We start from the raw sequence: 17,025 nt of genomic DNA on the forward strand, positions 1-17,025 counted from the left end.
GAAGCTTATTTAAAGTAATTTGTAAAGGTAAAATAAAAAAAAAATAACAAACATATACTTAATTCCACTGTGCAGCTCGTTTTGCACAGAGTAGCCCTGAACCTGCTCTTGTGGGGTCCACCGGCAGCTCTGGCAGCTCCTCCACACATCTGATAACCCCCTAGGAGAAGCGCTTCCCAGAGGGGGGTTACCTTGCAGGCGCGCTCCTGAGTCCAGCATTCGGTGTCCATAGAGGACGGATGCAGGACTCAGCCCTGCCCCCTGGCTCTCACGTCATTGGATTTTATTGACAGCAGTGGGAGCCAATGGCTGCACTGCTATCAATCTATCCAATCAAGAGCCTAGAACCCCGGGCAGAGACAGCACGTCCCCGCTGGGTCAATTTCGTGGGTTCAGGTAAGTAAAGCGGGGGGGGGGGGGGTCGTGCGGTCACTGACAGGCGTTTTTTAACCTTAATGCAAAAACACAAAGGTTTACAACCTCTTTAAACAAGCTGAGGTTAGAAGCCAATTGGTTTCTCTGCAGAACTGTGACTACTTTTGACCTCTCTAGCTTTAGTAAATAAACCCCACAGTATGCATGTAGTGGTGTGTTGGCTTGCCAGTCACAATGAATGGCACTTCAGTGCACTGCACATAGAGCATTGGCATGCATTGTGGCGACACACGTTTAACACACACATTTTAGTGCTGATTGCCACAACACAAGTGGGTCCTACAAAATATTGCACATGGGTGAAATAGATGTTCATGATAAATCTCCACACAGTTAAAAGTACTTCAATTGACTGTTTGCATTGGGGGCCCATTCACACTTGTGCATTACAGTAATTTTCTCCTTAAGACCCCTTTCACACTGAGGTAGTTTTCAGGCAATTTAGCTCTTGAAATAGCCTCTAAAAAGTGCCTGAAAACTGCCTCACATTCTGGGCAATGAGTACTTTCACACTCGGGCGTTGCACTTGAGAGACGTTATAAAAAGTCCTGCAAGCAGCATCTTTGGAGCAGCTTGGGAGCTCTGTATTTAGTGCTCTTTATTTAGTGCTCCCAAAATGCCCCTGCCCATTGCACTGAACTGGCAGCGCTTTGAAAGCGCTGAAAAACGGGACTTGTCACTTTTTTTTTTTTAAGTAAAAAGCGCCCTGCTAGCGGCCGAAAAGCGCTGCTAAAGCAGTGCTAAACCACTGCAGGAACAAGCAACAATTTAGCACTAGCGGCCTGGCGCTACAGTGTGAAAGGGGTCCGATTCGGGCGGTGCCGTTGCCGGCAATAGCCGTCGATTTGACATGTTAAATCGCATTTCAAAACAGCCCGATGTGAACGTGGGCTTAAGCTTTGGCAATAAAACCTGGAAGCTTGATTGGTTTCTATGCAGAAGTGAGCCTGATTTCGCACTCTCCAGCTTTAGAAAATAATCCCCATATTGGGCATTGTGGTGTACTATGTTTTGAAAAAAGGGTCATGCGTTTTTTTTTTCAACTTTGTTGCGTTTTGACAGCCCATTCATAATGGAAAAGCTGCTTTAATGCAACACACATGAACAGGTGCAAAAAAAACGAACAAGCATTAACCTACGGCATTGGATCACTGTAGTGTGAATAGGCCCTAAGCATTTCAGTATGAAAGTTATATGGTAAACTGCCGGTCTTGGAACTAGCACCACTTCCAGGAGGTAGGTAATGGCATCCTCTAGCATTAAACAAAGACCTTGGACACGCCAGATAACTAAGGCCTGGTTCACATTGATGCATTTTCAGTTTTGCAGAAATACACTACAGTCCTTTTAACATGGTTTTCTATGGCTGCAGTTCATATCTATGCATTTTATGAAAAGGTCCAGGGACTTTTTTCTGCTTTTTGGTTCCATAGATTTCAATGGTTGAAAAGTATGTATTGAATAAGGCTCGATTCACACTAGCGCGTTTTTGATGCATTTTGCAGAAATGCAAGGACATTTTTTAACATGGAACATGTTCACATCAATGCATTTTTGTGCCTCTGCGTTTTTGGAAAGGGTCGGGGACTTTTTTCATGCAAAATGCAGCGGTTTGCATGTAATAGAAGTCAATGGACCTGCATCAAAAACGCAAGTGCCGCGATTTTTTTTGTGTTTTTCACTGTATATATCTGGTTGCTAAGCAACCACAGTGTAAAAAAAAATGCAAAACGCATCAAAATCGCGATAAAAACACGTGTCCAAAAAAGCGGCAAGCACCGCAAAAAGCACTGCAAAAACGCTCAAAAGCAACATGCATAGATGTGAATCGAGCCTAATGCAAATATGCAAACTGCAACCTGCATAGGTGTGAACCAGGCCTTTAGAGTGGCAGTATATGACCAGATAATAGACAGAAATTACCACCAAGCATTTTGATTACTGCTACACAATAGTGTAAATTCAGCTTCAATAATCTGCCCAGTGCAAGATTTTAAAAAATAATTTCTCATTGGTTTCCGTGGGTTGTCTCTGCTTTTTTCAAATCAACTATTATTCACCCCCTTACTAGTATGTAAAAATCTATTCAAACTTTAGAGGGGTCTTTGAAGTGTTTATTATACCTGTATTACCTCCCCTCCAGGTTGTTATTTTTATGCAGATCAGATGAATTCTCTCTGCCTGACCCGAAACTCTCTTGTTGCTCCTGAAACTGCATGCAAATGACCCCAGACAAGGGATGGGAATCTAGTGGGTGCGGTCTGATTTCTCTGGTCATTGCGATCATTCACACCTGTAATAATGCTGGGGAAACAATTGTGGATCCCTGGCTCATCAGGGGATAAAAGGAATAGTCTGAGTCATCTTATGGATCAGTAGGGAAAGGCACACTCACATTTAGATAGAGCTGTGATGTTAACCCCTGTCCCTCTTACCATCAACCAGCTAAGCTGTGGGAATTCCATGCAAGGGACATCCGAGATTGCGGCGGTTCACTCCGACTGGCCTTCTAAAGCTGCGTTCATCAGCGTTGAGATGTTGGACAATGTACTGGCATGGGTAAGTCCTCCAGAATTCTATGGACCACTGCTGATCTGCTGAAGAAGTAGGTTGGATAACTAGGTCTAATAACCAGTGGAATTATCCAAATGTAATCAGAGTATTCCTGTACTATCACATCCAATTCATTCTCTGTCGCAGTGCATCATATGACTAAAACTTGGCTAAACTATCCCATCATTTTTATCTGTAACTTTCTCTGGATTCGGTTTTTTTTGTTTTTTCTCTGTGCTTTTTTTTTTTTTTTTTTAAACAAGGCTTTTTCTTGCTGATTTTCTGACCCCAGTCTATCATCTTCAACTTGACTAGGTGGCATGAGTGATCAGTACACTAAAACCCTGTGTGTTCAGAAAATCACTGGAATCCAGTCATACATTGGCCTCGCGAGACATACGTGCAGGGAATTCTGAATATGGGCTTTGTGAGGTCTGTTGGACAAATTAGAAAACCTGTTCTGTGATTTACTTCAAAATCTCCCAAATTGTGTGATAGGCGTGAGCACGATTGTATTTTATACCACAACTTTTTTTATTTTTTTTATATAATTGTTCATTGACAAGATTCTGTGTGCATGGCCAGTCGTCACTAAACATCTAATTGTACTTACCTCAGCAGCCCTTGAGTTGGTTTCTAGATAGAAGAAAGAAAATCACTTGAGCGTCAACACAGTCAGTGTTGATGGGGGAATGAATGCCTCTCATGGGCCTATTGTGTTCTCCAGGTGGAGGAGTCATCCCTGCTGGGAGAGCACAGTGATTGCTAGCGGCTATTGTATGAAAAATCTGACAGGCTGGTTGTACCCAAGTTGATTGATCGATCAACATGGGTACCGTCAGCCTGCCCATACATGGTTCGAATTTCTGCCAGTCCCTGCTGAACCGGCCGATTTTCGGACCATCTATGGCCAGCTTACAGAATAGGTTCACCTTTGGGAACAGGTTTTAGGATGGAACATGTAACATGTTCCCAGTGCTGCAGCCACCGCTTGCTGCCCCCCTCCCTGTGGCAGAAGTATGGGGAGACGTTCCCTGTACCAGTTGTCACTGTTTGTACTCCGCCCACACGATCACATCATTCATACACACAGCTCTGTGTGTGAATGAACTACAAGCCCCAACATCCTTAGGAGCTGTCGGCTTGTAGTTCTCAGTGAACTACCTCAGCGCTGTGGTAGTCCATGGAGTCTTTCTATCAGCGAGTAACAGCTTGTCCGTACGGGATGTACGGGTAATGCCGCGTACATATGATTAGACTTTCCGGCGGACCAGAGTCCGTCTGACAATTCGATCGTGTGTGGGCTGCAGCTGACTTTTTCTTCCCAAAAGTCCGGCGGACCTAGAAATGAGACTGGCTTCAAATTTTTCCACCGGACTCTGCCATTAGCGGACAATCTGTCTGTGTGCTAGTCTGACGGACTAAAACCGACGCTAGGGCAGCTATTGGCTACTGGCTATGAACTTCCTTATTCTACGTCATCACGTTTGAATCTGTCAGGCTTTTGGAGTGATCGTGTGTGGCCAAGTCCGGCCATGTGTATGCGGCATAAGCCGATACACTGACAGTGTGCAGGAGACCTGTATTGCAACAGCGATCTGCTGATCACTGGTGCAATGCTTTATAGGCTCCTACTACAAAAAATAATAATTGTACATTTTATTTACCTGCATAAAGATTTGCATTCATTATTTTTTACAGAAAGGTGAACATATTTGAGATGCATTGTGCAGCAATCGCAATTGGGGCTAAAAATATTACTATACTATAATATGTATTTCGCAGCAAAGATAACTCCTGGGCTTGGCCACATCTGCAGCCGCTGTTATGTGCCGTGAAGGGAACAGTGCCAATATATCATAAATTATGTATTGCATAATTTTATTTTTAAGTTCAACTTTATTGAAATGTCACAAAGTAACATTAAATTCATCTTTACTCACCTCATTGGGTTGCTACAAAGTGCACTGTATCACAACACGCGGTGCTAAAAACAAAATGCCTCACAAATGGTTGACTCCTATGGGTAAGACTGCCCAGCACATCCAATTGCATATGTTGTGAACAGCCCCCAGTGTTACAGGAAACTTAAAATGTCTATTTGATAGCAATACACTCTGGTTTTCCTTTTAACGTATACTCAACATTTTAAGTAGGAGTTAAAACGATCACCATTGTTGGCGGGGGGGGTATCGTTTTGTTCTACAGGATTACATGACAGGAAGTGGTTTGTGTGTAGGAAGCATCTCCCCTCACAATACTACAACATATCAAATGTTCATTTCTGATAAACCCATAAAACCTTTTTTATATAGATCATGTGACTCTACTCCTGTCTGTAAACCAGCTTCTAATTTGTTTTATTTCTTGATGTACCAGTAATTATCTCACAGTCTCTGTTTTTTCTATACAGTAAAACCTTGGTTTGAGAGCAACTTGGTTTGAGATCTTTTGCAAGACAAGCAAAACTTTTAAATATTTGATTGCTTAGTATACAAGTAATGTCTTAATATACAAGTAGCGTCATGTCACAACTGAGTATAAGAGAAGAGAGGCGCCTCTAAGTGTAGCAATATAGTTACATTTAATGAAGGTCCAACATTTAGCAACTCACATGGTTGATGGTTAAAAGATGCACATCCAAGTATGCAGGCATCCGGGGTAAAACTGTCCACCTAGACCAACCCCCGCACCGCCATCAATGTCCTTCCTTGCACGCTGTGCTCCATGAGTGGTTCAAGCCTCGCTTTCAGATTGCTCTACTGCAGGGTAGTCTTCCCGGTCATGACTGCAGACTGATATCGGTGAGAGCCGGCGGTGTGGGGGATGGTCTATGTGGACAGCTTTACTCCAGAAGCCTGCTTACTTAGATTGCCTCTTTTAATCATCAACCATGTGAGTTGCTAAATGTTGTACCTTTTATTAAATGTACATTACTACACTTGGAGGCGCCTCTCTTCTCTTTTAAACACTGTAGTTCTTGCTGGATTTTGCTTCTAATCCCCTTGTGGAGGCTTCCATTTGTGGATGGATATTTTATGGTTGCACAACCTATCGCATTGCTATAATATTTTTATATGGACTATAAACTGAAGCACTTGTGAATAAATGGTTGTGGAACGTATCGTTTGAGTTTCCATTATTTCTTATGGGGAAATTCGCTTTGATATAAAAGTGCTTTGGATTACAAGCATGTTTCCAGAACGAATTATGCTCGCAATTCAAGGTTTTACTGTATTACATTTTAGATAATTTTCCACAATATATTTGTGTTGGGAGAAAACGATTCCCTCGCTTACTGCAGTCTCCAAACACTCTTGTAACCGTCTCATAGGTTAAATTTTCCATTTAACCTCCCCGTTTTCTCTGCATTTATTAGCAGGGGTGTGGGAGGAGATGAGTCTACATTGTAGTAGTTGGAGCCTTCATGTAGTATTGTTTGTATGTCTGAAACAATATGAGGAAATATTGTTGTCTCGGTGAATGCAGGAAACCTGCTTTACGTCAAACGGAACAGCCTTTCTGAAAGGGAAAATAAAGTCTCACAACTAAATTTGTATCATTTGACTTTGCTACACATGACCGGATACTCGCGGTAATCTGAAAATATTATCTAAAGCTCTCTCTGTACCGCATTCTGAGTACAATATTGGTCTGATTGGCCATGAAATTGTCAAACAAGGTTTTAATGGGAATTTTCTTGAAATTGGGGACACAAAGATGCGTAAGCTTGGCTGTTAAAGTTTTAAAAAGAAAAAATAGTCAGGTCTCCGCTGTCTAAAAAAAAAAAAAAAAAAAAAAGAAAAAAAGTCAAGTTTCAACTTTAAATAAAAGAAAAAATAGTCCGGTCGCTCATCTTTTACTTCATACACATAGGAGTATGTATGAATAGGTAAAATAGATTGTTATCTGAAACCACAAGGAAAGTTCTTATTGAAACCTATTCTTTATTTACCACAAAACTTAGCATTTTAAAACCATTATAACACACGGCTCCGCAGGGCTCTGCTTGAGCAAAGAGAAAATACGCAAATACATTATAAACACTGTGTCAAATTTGAATAAAATTTGGCAAGCTACTGTTGCAAATAAAAGACTGAATAAGTACAAACTTGTGAACTGGTGAACACCTATATAAAGAAAATCTTTATATCAGAAACCTATATTTTTGGGAATTTCGACACCGCCTATATACACTATATTACCAAATGTATTGCCTTTACACGCACATGAACATTAATGAATTTGAACTAATTTAACCCATTCAAAACAAATTCATTAAAAAGCAATAACCTTAACAAAAGAAGTTGAGCAAGGTATATCCATTGAGTCCACAAACTGGTTCTTGATCCCCTCAGAGCCCATCACTCCCTCCCCCCCCCACCCCCCCACACACACACTTAGCCCTAATAAGATTCCACCTACACCATAACTTACTATACCCTAACCCACTTTCCCTAAATTACACTATTTTGTCAAAAGTGTTGTGAAGTCTGCCTTAACACGCACACAAACTTTAATGGCATCCCAGTCTTAGAGCGTAGTGTTCAATATTGAGTTCGGCCACCCTTTGCAGCTATAACAGCTTCAACTCTTCTGGGAAGGCTGTCCACAAGGTTTAGGAGTGTGTCTATGGGAATGTTTGACCATTCTTCCAGAAGCGCATTTGTGAGGTCAGGTACTGACGTGGACCGGCCTGAATCGCAGTCTCCACTCTGAATTATCCCTAAGGCGTTCTGTCGGGTTGAGGTCAGAACTCTCTGCAGGCCAGTCAAGTTCCTCCACCCCAAACGCACTCACCCATGTCTTTTATAGACCATGCTTTGTGCACTGGTCCAAATCATTTGGTGGAGGGGGGATTATGGTGTGGGGTTGTTTCAGGGGTTGTGCCTGGTCCCTTAGTTCCAGTGAAGGGAACTCCTTAAGGGGTCTCCCAACTTTGTGGAAACCGTTTGGGATGTGACCCCTTCTTGTTCTAACATGACTGCGCACATGGATGAGCGCGTTTTGGGTGGAGGAACTTGATTGACCTGCACAGAGTCTTGATCTCAAACCGATAGAACACCTTTGGGATGCATTAGAGCGGACATTGCAAGCCAGGCATTCTCATCCAACATCAGTGCCTGACCTCACAAATGCGTTTCTGGAAGCATGGTCAAACATTCCCATAGTCCACTCCTAAACCTTGTGAACAGCCTTTCCAGAAGAGTTGACGCTGTTATAGCTACGAAGGGTGGGCCACCTCAATACTTAACCCTACGGACTAAGACTGGAATGCCATTTAAGTCCATGTGCGTGTAAAGGTAGGCATCCCAATACTTTTTGGCATTATAGTGTATATCTGAAACCACCAGGAAAGTTCTTATTGAAATCTATTCTTTGTTACTTCTTAATTAAGGATGAGCTCAGGCGTGTTCTCAAGCCGCATGTGCAGAGCCCGCCAGGAAGTCGGCACTGCACAGCGCTAATCACAAGCAATGAGACGTTTCCCGAACTCTGCAGCCTCGCATCGGGCAATGTCTCACGCCTGAGCTCATCCTTATTCTTAATGGCACCCCAATTGCAGTGTGATTTTGCTGCGATGTTCATGAGATAAATCACGTGGCAAAACGCAACGCTTGTCACCCAAAAAGGAGTAGGGGCTTCTTTTGAGTGACAGCATCACACGTTGCAATTTGTCACGATTGCAGCACGATTTGTTGTGGCAAAATCACGCAGCAGTTTGAGTGCCATAAGGAAGTAATGATATTGCATAAGCATGCCGTGATTTTCTGCGATTTCGAATCGTGGACATAATCGCAGTGATTCCGCCCACAGTTTGGATCGCTCAGGTGTGAACAGAGCGTTAATGAAAGCAGTAATGTTATCAGGGCTGCCTTCTCCTAACTGACTTGGTGTGTTGACACAACAGCCAATTAGTAGTCTGTGAAAGTTGTCTTATGTTAATCAGATAATACAGATAGCAAAACTGTTTGAGCAGCTCTTTGTTGTGGTGTAGTACCTGTAGTACCTGCTTTCAGTTTCCAAAGAAACGAATTTACAAAGACTAAACAAAAGTCAATGTTTGTTTAGAGTACACAGGAAGTTCTGGCCATTCCTGACTGGTTAGTCGTTCTTGTTCTGTCTACAATGTAATCATGTATGCAGTAATAGGTCCACCAAATACTGACTAGGCCTCTTGTTTTCTATGTACTTTCTGACAGCTAAATCATTGTCAGTAGCCTAGCACAAAATACATTGGGCGTCACTGGTGGATATCTAGTTTAATGGTGCCTCATGTTATAGTTATTGAGTAGATCCAGAATTGTGCTCATTGAATGGTTAGCAGAAGTGGAAATCTTGGTAAGCTTTAAAGGCCACCTCATGGATCTCAGTCAGAAAAAAATATAACCACTATTGCATAGTTGGACTTCCTAGCCATAGCTGGTATGCAAAATGCTTAGGAGCAGGTGACATCACTGAGGTGCCTGAGCTGAAGTTACTTGTTTGGTTCATTATTTTTTTTTACTGGGCCAAGAAGAATAAGAAGAATGCCTAGGTGAGAATCTTTAAATGGAAGCTTGCTTTCTCTGACTGCTTGCATTTTCTGGAATAGAGATTTTTAGTAGAGTGAATTTCAGGCAACATTCAGCTCTATGTAACACTGAAGTTGAACATTGGAGTGAAACTCTAGGGGTGTGGTGCTGAGATGTAGCCATCATCCCAAAAATTAGAGCATGAAGAATACCCTCTAAGCCCTTGTACACACGGTCGGAAAATCTGTCGGAATGAGTCTTATCGGACCGTGTCGTCAGATAATCCGACTGTGTGTGGTATGCATCAGACTGATTCCGTCCGAATCTCCGTCCGACCCAATTTTCCAACATGTTGGAAATATTTCCCGACCAACTGGGCCGGACGGACCCAATCCGATCATCTGTAGAGCATTTTCATCGGACCAAGTGCCATGCATGCTCAGATCAAATTCCTACATCAAAGCTATTGGCTACTAGCCTGAATGTAGTCCCATCGTAACGAAATTACGTCACCGCGTTCTTGGCAACCGCTAAATCAGACAACTTAGCCCGACCGTGTGTATGCAACAGTTTCGGACACAATCCGTCGGACTAAATCCGACAGACAAAATCCGACGGATTTGGTTGCCAAAATCTCCGACCGTGTGTACGTGGGCTAACACACCAAAGGGGGGACTATTGTGGGTTATTGAAGTACACACAAATGCAATAATATAAAAATGTACATTTTATTTATACAAAAACAAAGGCGGCTTGAGTATAATAAATTGCACAAATAGCTTATAACATGCCAATCAATGATCTTAGGTAAAGAAAATACATTTATGTGTACTTAAAGGTATCCCACAATAGTCACTAAATGCAAGGTCTGATTAATACATCAGGTCTCCTATGCTCATTAAAAAAAGAAACCTTTGTAGAAAGGTTGAAAAACACTTTCCTTTTACTTGGCTTTTTGCACTGGAATGGTGTGGTAACAATCCTGGTGAGATCCTGGGAACATGGAGTATCCCACGTAACAGGAGAAGATGCACTTCTTCACATCAGCATGTGAGTAGATATGAATCTTTGTAGTTTTTACTGGGGTTGGGCAACATGTGGGGAACCAGTATCTGTGGTGTCAGTTAGCCTCCCAACTCCGTTTACCAAGACGTCTTGGCATACGAGTCTGTAGTAAAGAGCTACTGCTTCCCAAGAGAGTCGGTGAAAGGTGCACCAGCCTTGACGAGAACACAACCCTTTGTGAGGACCTCTAGTGACTTCACAGTACAGGTCACGGATGTAGCAGCTATTATCGGCTCCAATTCTGACCCTGATTAAACCATTGTTATTTTTTTGTTATTAATTAAAAGAGACTATTTTGGTGGTTGAGACATCCTGAAAGTAAAGAGTCAGTGGCAGGTCCTCTTTAACAGATGCACAAATTCCCGTTGCCCATGACTTTTCTGCCTGTTTTAGACTTCATATGAAAAAAACCGAACCTCTTTATAGCTCACTCCCTGCTGCGTTACCATGGGAACATAAGAGAAACTAGAATTATTTTCATAGTAGAATAAGGTGTATGATTACATATATATTTAACAAAACAATTGCGTCTTCTCAAATAACTTTTAATTATGTGGTAAATGAGCCTTTTCAGCTGTATGGATAATTGTTGAGCTGTAACACTCATTAGTTTTTGTAATGAATTATTAATGACACAATGGTCTGTATGTTCAAAGATCTGTTGGGGAAGTGAGATATTGCAGTTGCTTATAGCAGATATTTTCTTTGTCAAGATTAGTATAAAAATGAGTGATACCTTCAAATCTAGCGATTTTAATAAGACGGTTTGATATGTCTCTTAAGCTGGACACACATGTTACATTTAGGAATGCACTGAAATTTCGGCCGCCAAAATATATCGTCTGAAAATGCCCTTTTCGGTAATTTGCTGAAAGAGAAAAAAGGCCAATAATGGAGCCATAATGGGGCGGGGTCGGGGCTCTACCCCCGCCTCTGGTGCCGCCCATCAGGCACGTGTGCTGTAGCGCAGGAGAGCCACCTCCACCACCTGTTTGATTACAGTGCCGAGAACATCACAGCTTTCATTTCAATAGCTGGGTGTTCCCGGCTGCACGACGTCACATACAGCCACTCCCCCCAGGATTGGACGGGTGATCTGTCTGTCAAAGTCCCCAGACAAGGGGGAGGGGCTTTATGTGACCGCGTGCGGCCGGGAACACACAGCTATTGAAATGAAAGCTGTGATGTTCTCGGCGCTGCAATCAAACAGGCGGCAGAGGTGGCACAGGCTGCAATGGGGGACACTCTCTGGCTGGCAATATGGGGGACACTCTCTGGCTGGCAATATGGGGGACACTCTCTGGCTGCATCTGATGGGCACTGATGAGGCTGCATTGATCTCCTGTACCATGTCCCCAGTCTCTGACCATTTCCTGTACCATGTCTCTGTCCATCTCCTGTTTAAAAATATGTTTTGTATGCTTTCGGTGCTGTTTCGGTTTTCGGTCTAGTGTATTTTTCATTTTCGGTATAGGTTTCGGCACCAAAAAACCCATTCGGTGCACCCCTAGTTACAATTGGATTATCCACCTTATAAATACATGGATGGCGCATATAGTAAAAGTGGTGCAAAGTTGTTAGAGACCTTGTCCTATGCGTAACAGTCTGCCTATAAGATTATGTTAAGCTTCCTTGTTTTGTACAATTAATCTCCTTGTAATTATTGATACTGTAGTGATATTGAACAGGTCTGAGACTGCTGCTGGGTGCCACCATCTTGGATTTCTCATCAGTAGCCCCAGGCAAACTCGGAGTGTCACTGAAATGATGCTCTGTAGTATCCCTGCTATCATTTCCTTACATTTGAGCCTCTTATTTGATGACAATATAGAGAAACCGATAATAGGAGCTCACATGCAGCAGAGCGATGTATAATGCCAGTGGTGACGCCGCCTCCATTCTGCACATATTACAGTCCGCTTATCCTTTGATTGCCATTGGCAGCCTATCCCAGGGCAAATAGTAATTTTTCAGAAGGCTACCTCAACCCTTGAATTATATTACCTTGTTTTCAAAATTGCACGGACACCTGGGGCATGGGCACCATAACATTTGGATGTAATGCCTCGCTCAGGCACAACAGGTACAACCACCCTTGAAAATGAATGGCTATACCCAGACAGTCTGCATCCAGTGGTGTATGTCAGTATGCATTAAAGTTTGCTACACTCCACGTTTTGACACCCATGTGTTTGTGACCTAAAGGCTCAGTGCTGAAAAAACAGTCATTTTTTCCACAGGAAAAAACTTTGCCTTGGACATGTTCCTGGAAATTTTCATCGCTGACCTCTCTGAAAAGAGCTGATTCTGTTGTGTTGGACTTTATGAGACTCTCATGTCTTTGTTCTTCAGAATGTCAGGCCTGCAACAAGCATACCTTTGTTTGGTAAAGAAGGCTGTCTCACGTGGATTATCCCGGTGTGCCTGTAGTGCATGGAGCCAGGGCACATAACTGATACTGATCCACTTTTAATTAGCATGTAGTGAGATTGCCTTGCATTATTCTGCATAGTAGAAAGTCAAGCCAGAATTGCAGGAGGCAAGGCACACCTCGATTAACAGGAAGCCACTGTGCGAGCATTTTACCTATCTGTGATAAGTGTGCTAAGGGAGTGGAACCCTGGCTCATAAATAATTAGGGAGCAGGTAATGTTATCTAATCTGGGAGGAATATGGAATGCTTCAAAACATAATGTGTATGTCTTAGTTTAAGTGATTTTGCTGGCATTATGCAACTCTTAAAGTAGTCCAAAGGGTGGCGTTTCTAGACCTCTCAGTAAAGAAGGGGGCTCAGTGCGAAGTTTAAATATCCGTCACAATTGAAGATGGTTGCTGCTTCCGTGGACCAGGTCCTGAGTTTACCTAATGCACATACCAAAAGCAAGCAAGCAAGAGAGAGCACCACCATTGAGGTGTATACCCTTTATTAGGCTGCTTGCCTGCCAATCTGAGCACATGAAGGTCACTCCACGGAGGACTCTGCCCTGCCTTTTAGGACATTCTGACCTTATTTTACATGCAGTGAGTGGATTATATCTTTATTCTTTGCTTTTAATAAACAGTATACACTTAGATTGTGGCACCCTCTCTTGCTTGCTTTTTGGTGTGGGCATTAAGTAAATGCAGTAGTTGCTCTCTTTAGGGGCTCTGCTTACTAGTTGTGCCCTGCTTGTTCCTTTTTGTCTCTCAAGTTTACCAGACAGGACCTGTCTGTGTATAATTTACGCTCTGCAGGCTCTAATGATTCGAAAAAGTTATGATGCTCCCGGTAGCCAAAGGCCGTGTGATACAGGCTGTCTAGGCTTAAAGCTGACCTATTCTTGTCAGTTTCAGACACTTTTCTTTCACCAGAAATTGCACATAAGATTGCAAGCAATTGCCAGATTAGGTGCAATCTATCAACACAAGTCAATTTAAGCCAGAACTGGGCAATGCATTGACCGTTTATAAAAAACTGATTTGAAAAAGGAACAAAAACGATGGCCATTTCATTGAAAGCAAGTGTTTTTTTTCTGTTCTATTCAGTGGGGGCACATTTGACCCCATTTCTTTGTGGCTGGTTGAAACTACCGCTATATGTCTTCCAATTGCTTTGCAATTCCATCAAAAAAGGAAATTGACACTTTGAGTGCAGATTTTCATTTATATTACTAGCCTAACCACTTCAGCCCCACAAGGATTTGCCCCCTTAATGACCAGGTCATTTTTTGCGATACGGCACTGCATCGCTTTAAATGACAATTGCGCTGTCATGCGACTCTGTACCCAAACAAAATTGACATCCTTTTTTTCCCCACAAATAGAGCTTTTTTGGTGGTATTTGATCACCTCTGCGGTTCTTATATTTTGCGCTATAAACAAAGATCGACAATTTTGAGAAATTTTTTTGGTTTACTTTTTCCTATAATACACATCCAAAAAAAAAAGAATAAAAAAACACATTTATTCATCAGTTTAGTAGTGTGTGTGTGTGTGTATGTGTGTGTATATATATATATATATATATATATATATATATATATATATATATATATATATATATATATATATATATATATATATATATATATATATAAAATTATAACATTATCCACTTTTTGGCCCCTCTTAAAGACTAGGCATTGCAGTAGCATTGGCCATCATACCACAGTACACATTGTACTTCATATTGAGGGTTACGTGATAAAGGAGATTTCCTTGCGAAGTATCAGAAGAAACCATGTGGTTCCGCCATGCTAATTTTAACTTTATCCCATCCATGGGTTCCATGTCTTGTGAAAAGGTTCTAAGGGAAATGTAAATTTTAATCTACTTTTTGACCCCTCGTAAGGACTAGGCATTGCAGTTGCATTGGCCATCACACCATAGTACACATTGTATATGGGGGGGAGTAAAGTAAAGGGCTGCCTTAATGCAGTGTACCACCCCTCAATGTTCTAAAGGAGGCCAAATGTTTTAATGCCTCATCTTGTTCAGGGGGCAGACTATTGACACGTCCCGGTAGGTGTCCCCTGCCAAGGATTTGGCAGTCCTCTAATACTTCATCAATACATTCACTATAGAAAAAAGTGACTCTTCCTAATTGTCCAGCTTAACTAGCTCCTCCTAATGTAGCTTGGTGTACTTGTGTGACCTTCCCATGAAGAGCTCTACAGCGATGTCTCCTACACCAGTTCAGATCACTAAACAAAGAAAAAAAGAATGATCATCCAGCATATTCAGCACAGAGCTTTCCTAGAGATTACATTCAGCCAAGCTTTTCTTGGAGATTAAATAGGGAGTTGTGTTTCCCATTAATTCTCTCCTCTGCTTTTGATTTCAGCCCGCGAGCAGCCGATTTAGCAGAGATCTGCAGTGTTCTGTTGCTAGGAAGCTGCTAAAACACAAATCCTCCCTAAAGCCCTTTATAGAATGACAGTGCTGAAATGGTTGTTTAATTCTCAGTGTTCAGTATTATTAGAAACAAGGAAACATTATTTGGAGATGATTATGTGAAGCAGAGAGAGAGAGCGGGTATGATCGCACAGTCATAGAACAGATTTCTGTACCTTTGACTTGGCATTGTCTGTGCCCAACTGCTGCTCCATTGATCATTACAGAACAATCAGGTAAATGCAGTGAATTGCTAAAGCTATCCAGGAAATGCTGCAGCTGTGCTATAGTCAGAAAGTCGTTTGGGTTTATCCTTAAATTCTGTTGTGTGCAAAGGAGTACCTTCAGTGATGGTAATCCTAGATCCTGCTTGCTGCTTTGTGTTGTAAAGATAATATCTTAACCGATGGCGGGTGCTAGTGTTGGTGCCCCTCCGTTCTGGCTCCCATACAGTGCAGGAATAGTGTACTGTAGCTCCTCAGCCATGTATGATTTTCAGAATATGCTAGATGTTCTGTAAATGGATAAGGGAAAAGGAAAGGCGAGTAAATGACAGGATCTTCCCTTGTCCATTCACAGCTTGCATTCTGTGATTGAAACTGAACGCTTTTTGTGAATGAGTGACTGTAGAGGAGGAGGTGGCTACACAACACTATTTCTGCAATGTATAAGAGCTAGAACTCTCATGCCGTGTACACACGAATAGACTTTTCGACAGCAAAGGTCAGACGGAACGAATCCGCCGGACAATTCGATCTTGTGTGAGCTTCATCTGACCTTTTACTGTCTAAAAATCAGACGGACTTTAGATTTAGAACACGTTTCAAATCTTTCCGACGGACTTGAGTCAAGTCAAAAAATCCATTCTTCTGTATGCTAGTCTGACGGACAAAACAGATGCTAGGGCAGCTATTGGCTACTGGCTATGACCTTCCTTATTCTAGTCCGGTCGTACGTCATCACTTTCGATCCGTCGGACTTTGGTGTGATTGTGTGTGTCCAAGTTTGTTCGTTCGGAAAGTCCGTCTGAACTCTGCTGAAAAGTTTGTCGGAAAGACCGTCAAACTAGTCTGCCGTAAAGTCCGGTCGTGTGTACACGGCATCAGTCTCCGTGCCAGAAGAAGATAGCTGGCACTAGTATCCAGGATCGATGGAGCTATCATTTTCCCAGTCATTTTCCAGGACTGCAACCTGAGAGATGATTAGTAGTTCCACCCATACAGAAAATACAAGCCAAACCTGCCATCCAGAAGCAGTGCGTTTGTTTTATCTTGTGTGGTTGGTCATTTGATCAGCAGTCCCTCTTTTGATTGAGATCCGCCCTGTTTTGTGTTGCCTTCGACTTCTGCCTAGCTAGTTCCCAACCAACGCACGACTATGTACGTCGGCAGAATGGCACTGGCAGGCAAACTGACGTAAAGGTATGCACAGTTGAATTTGCCGCCCTGCCATCGCGTATGTACCGGCAGCAGCATGTGCCGGTCGGGACCCCCATGAGTCCCGCGAACTCGATCGCCACGGGGATACAGCATCATACAGATACAGATGTAAACGGCATCTCCCCATTCTGCATAGCAGCAAGTGA

General features: G+C 42.4%; 1 protein-coding gene across 6 annotated transcripts in view; it reads left to right on the forward strand.

Moving 5' to 3' along the window:
* The window catches only part of RABGAP1L (RAB GTPase activating protein 1 like), a 613,081-nt gene that overhangs the window by 557,324 nt on the left and 38,732 nt on the right, over positions 1-17,025 (forward strand). Inside the window, exon 2 of one of the 6 annotated variants that reach the window (XM_077453247.1) lies at positions 2,881-2,994. The exons of the other annotated variants lie outside the window; for them this stretch is intronic. Coding sequence (XP_077309373.1) covers positions 2,881-2,994 — 114 coding nt within the window. The remainder of the gene's footprint in view (positions 1-2,880; positions 2,995-17,025) is intronic. 6 annotated transcript variants of the gene reach the window in all.

Source organism: Lithobates pipiens, unplaced genomic scaffold (genome assembly GCF_037356315.1).
Source record: "Lithobates pipiens isolate NorthernLeopardFrog02 unplaced genomic scaffold, aLitPip1_a1.2 Scaffold_23, whole genome shotgun sequence".
NCBI classification, from domain to species: Eukaryota; Metazoa; Chordata; class Amphibia; order Anura; family Ranidae; genus Lithobates; species Lithobates pipiens.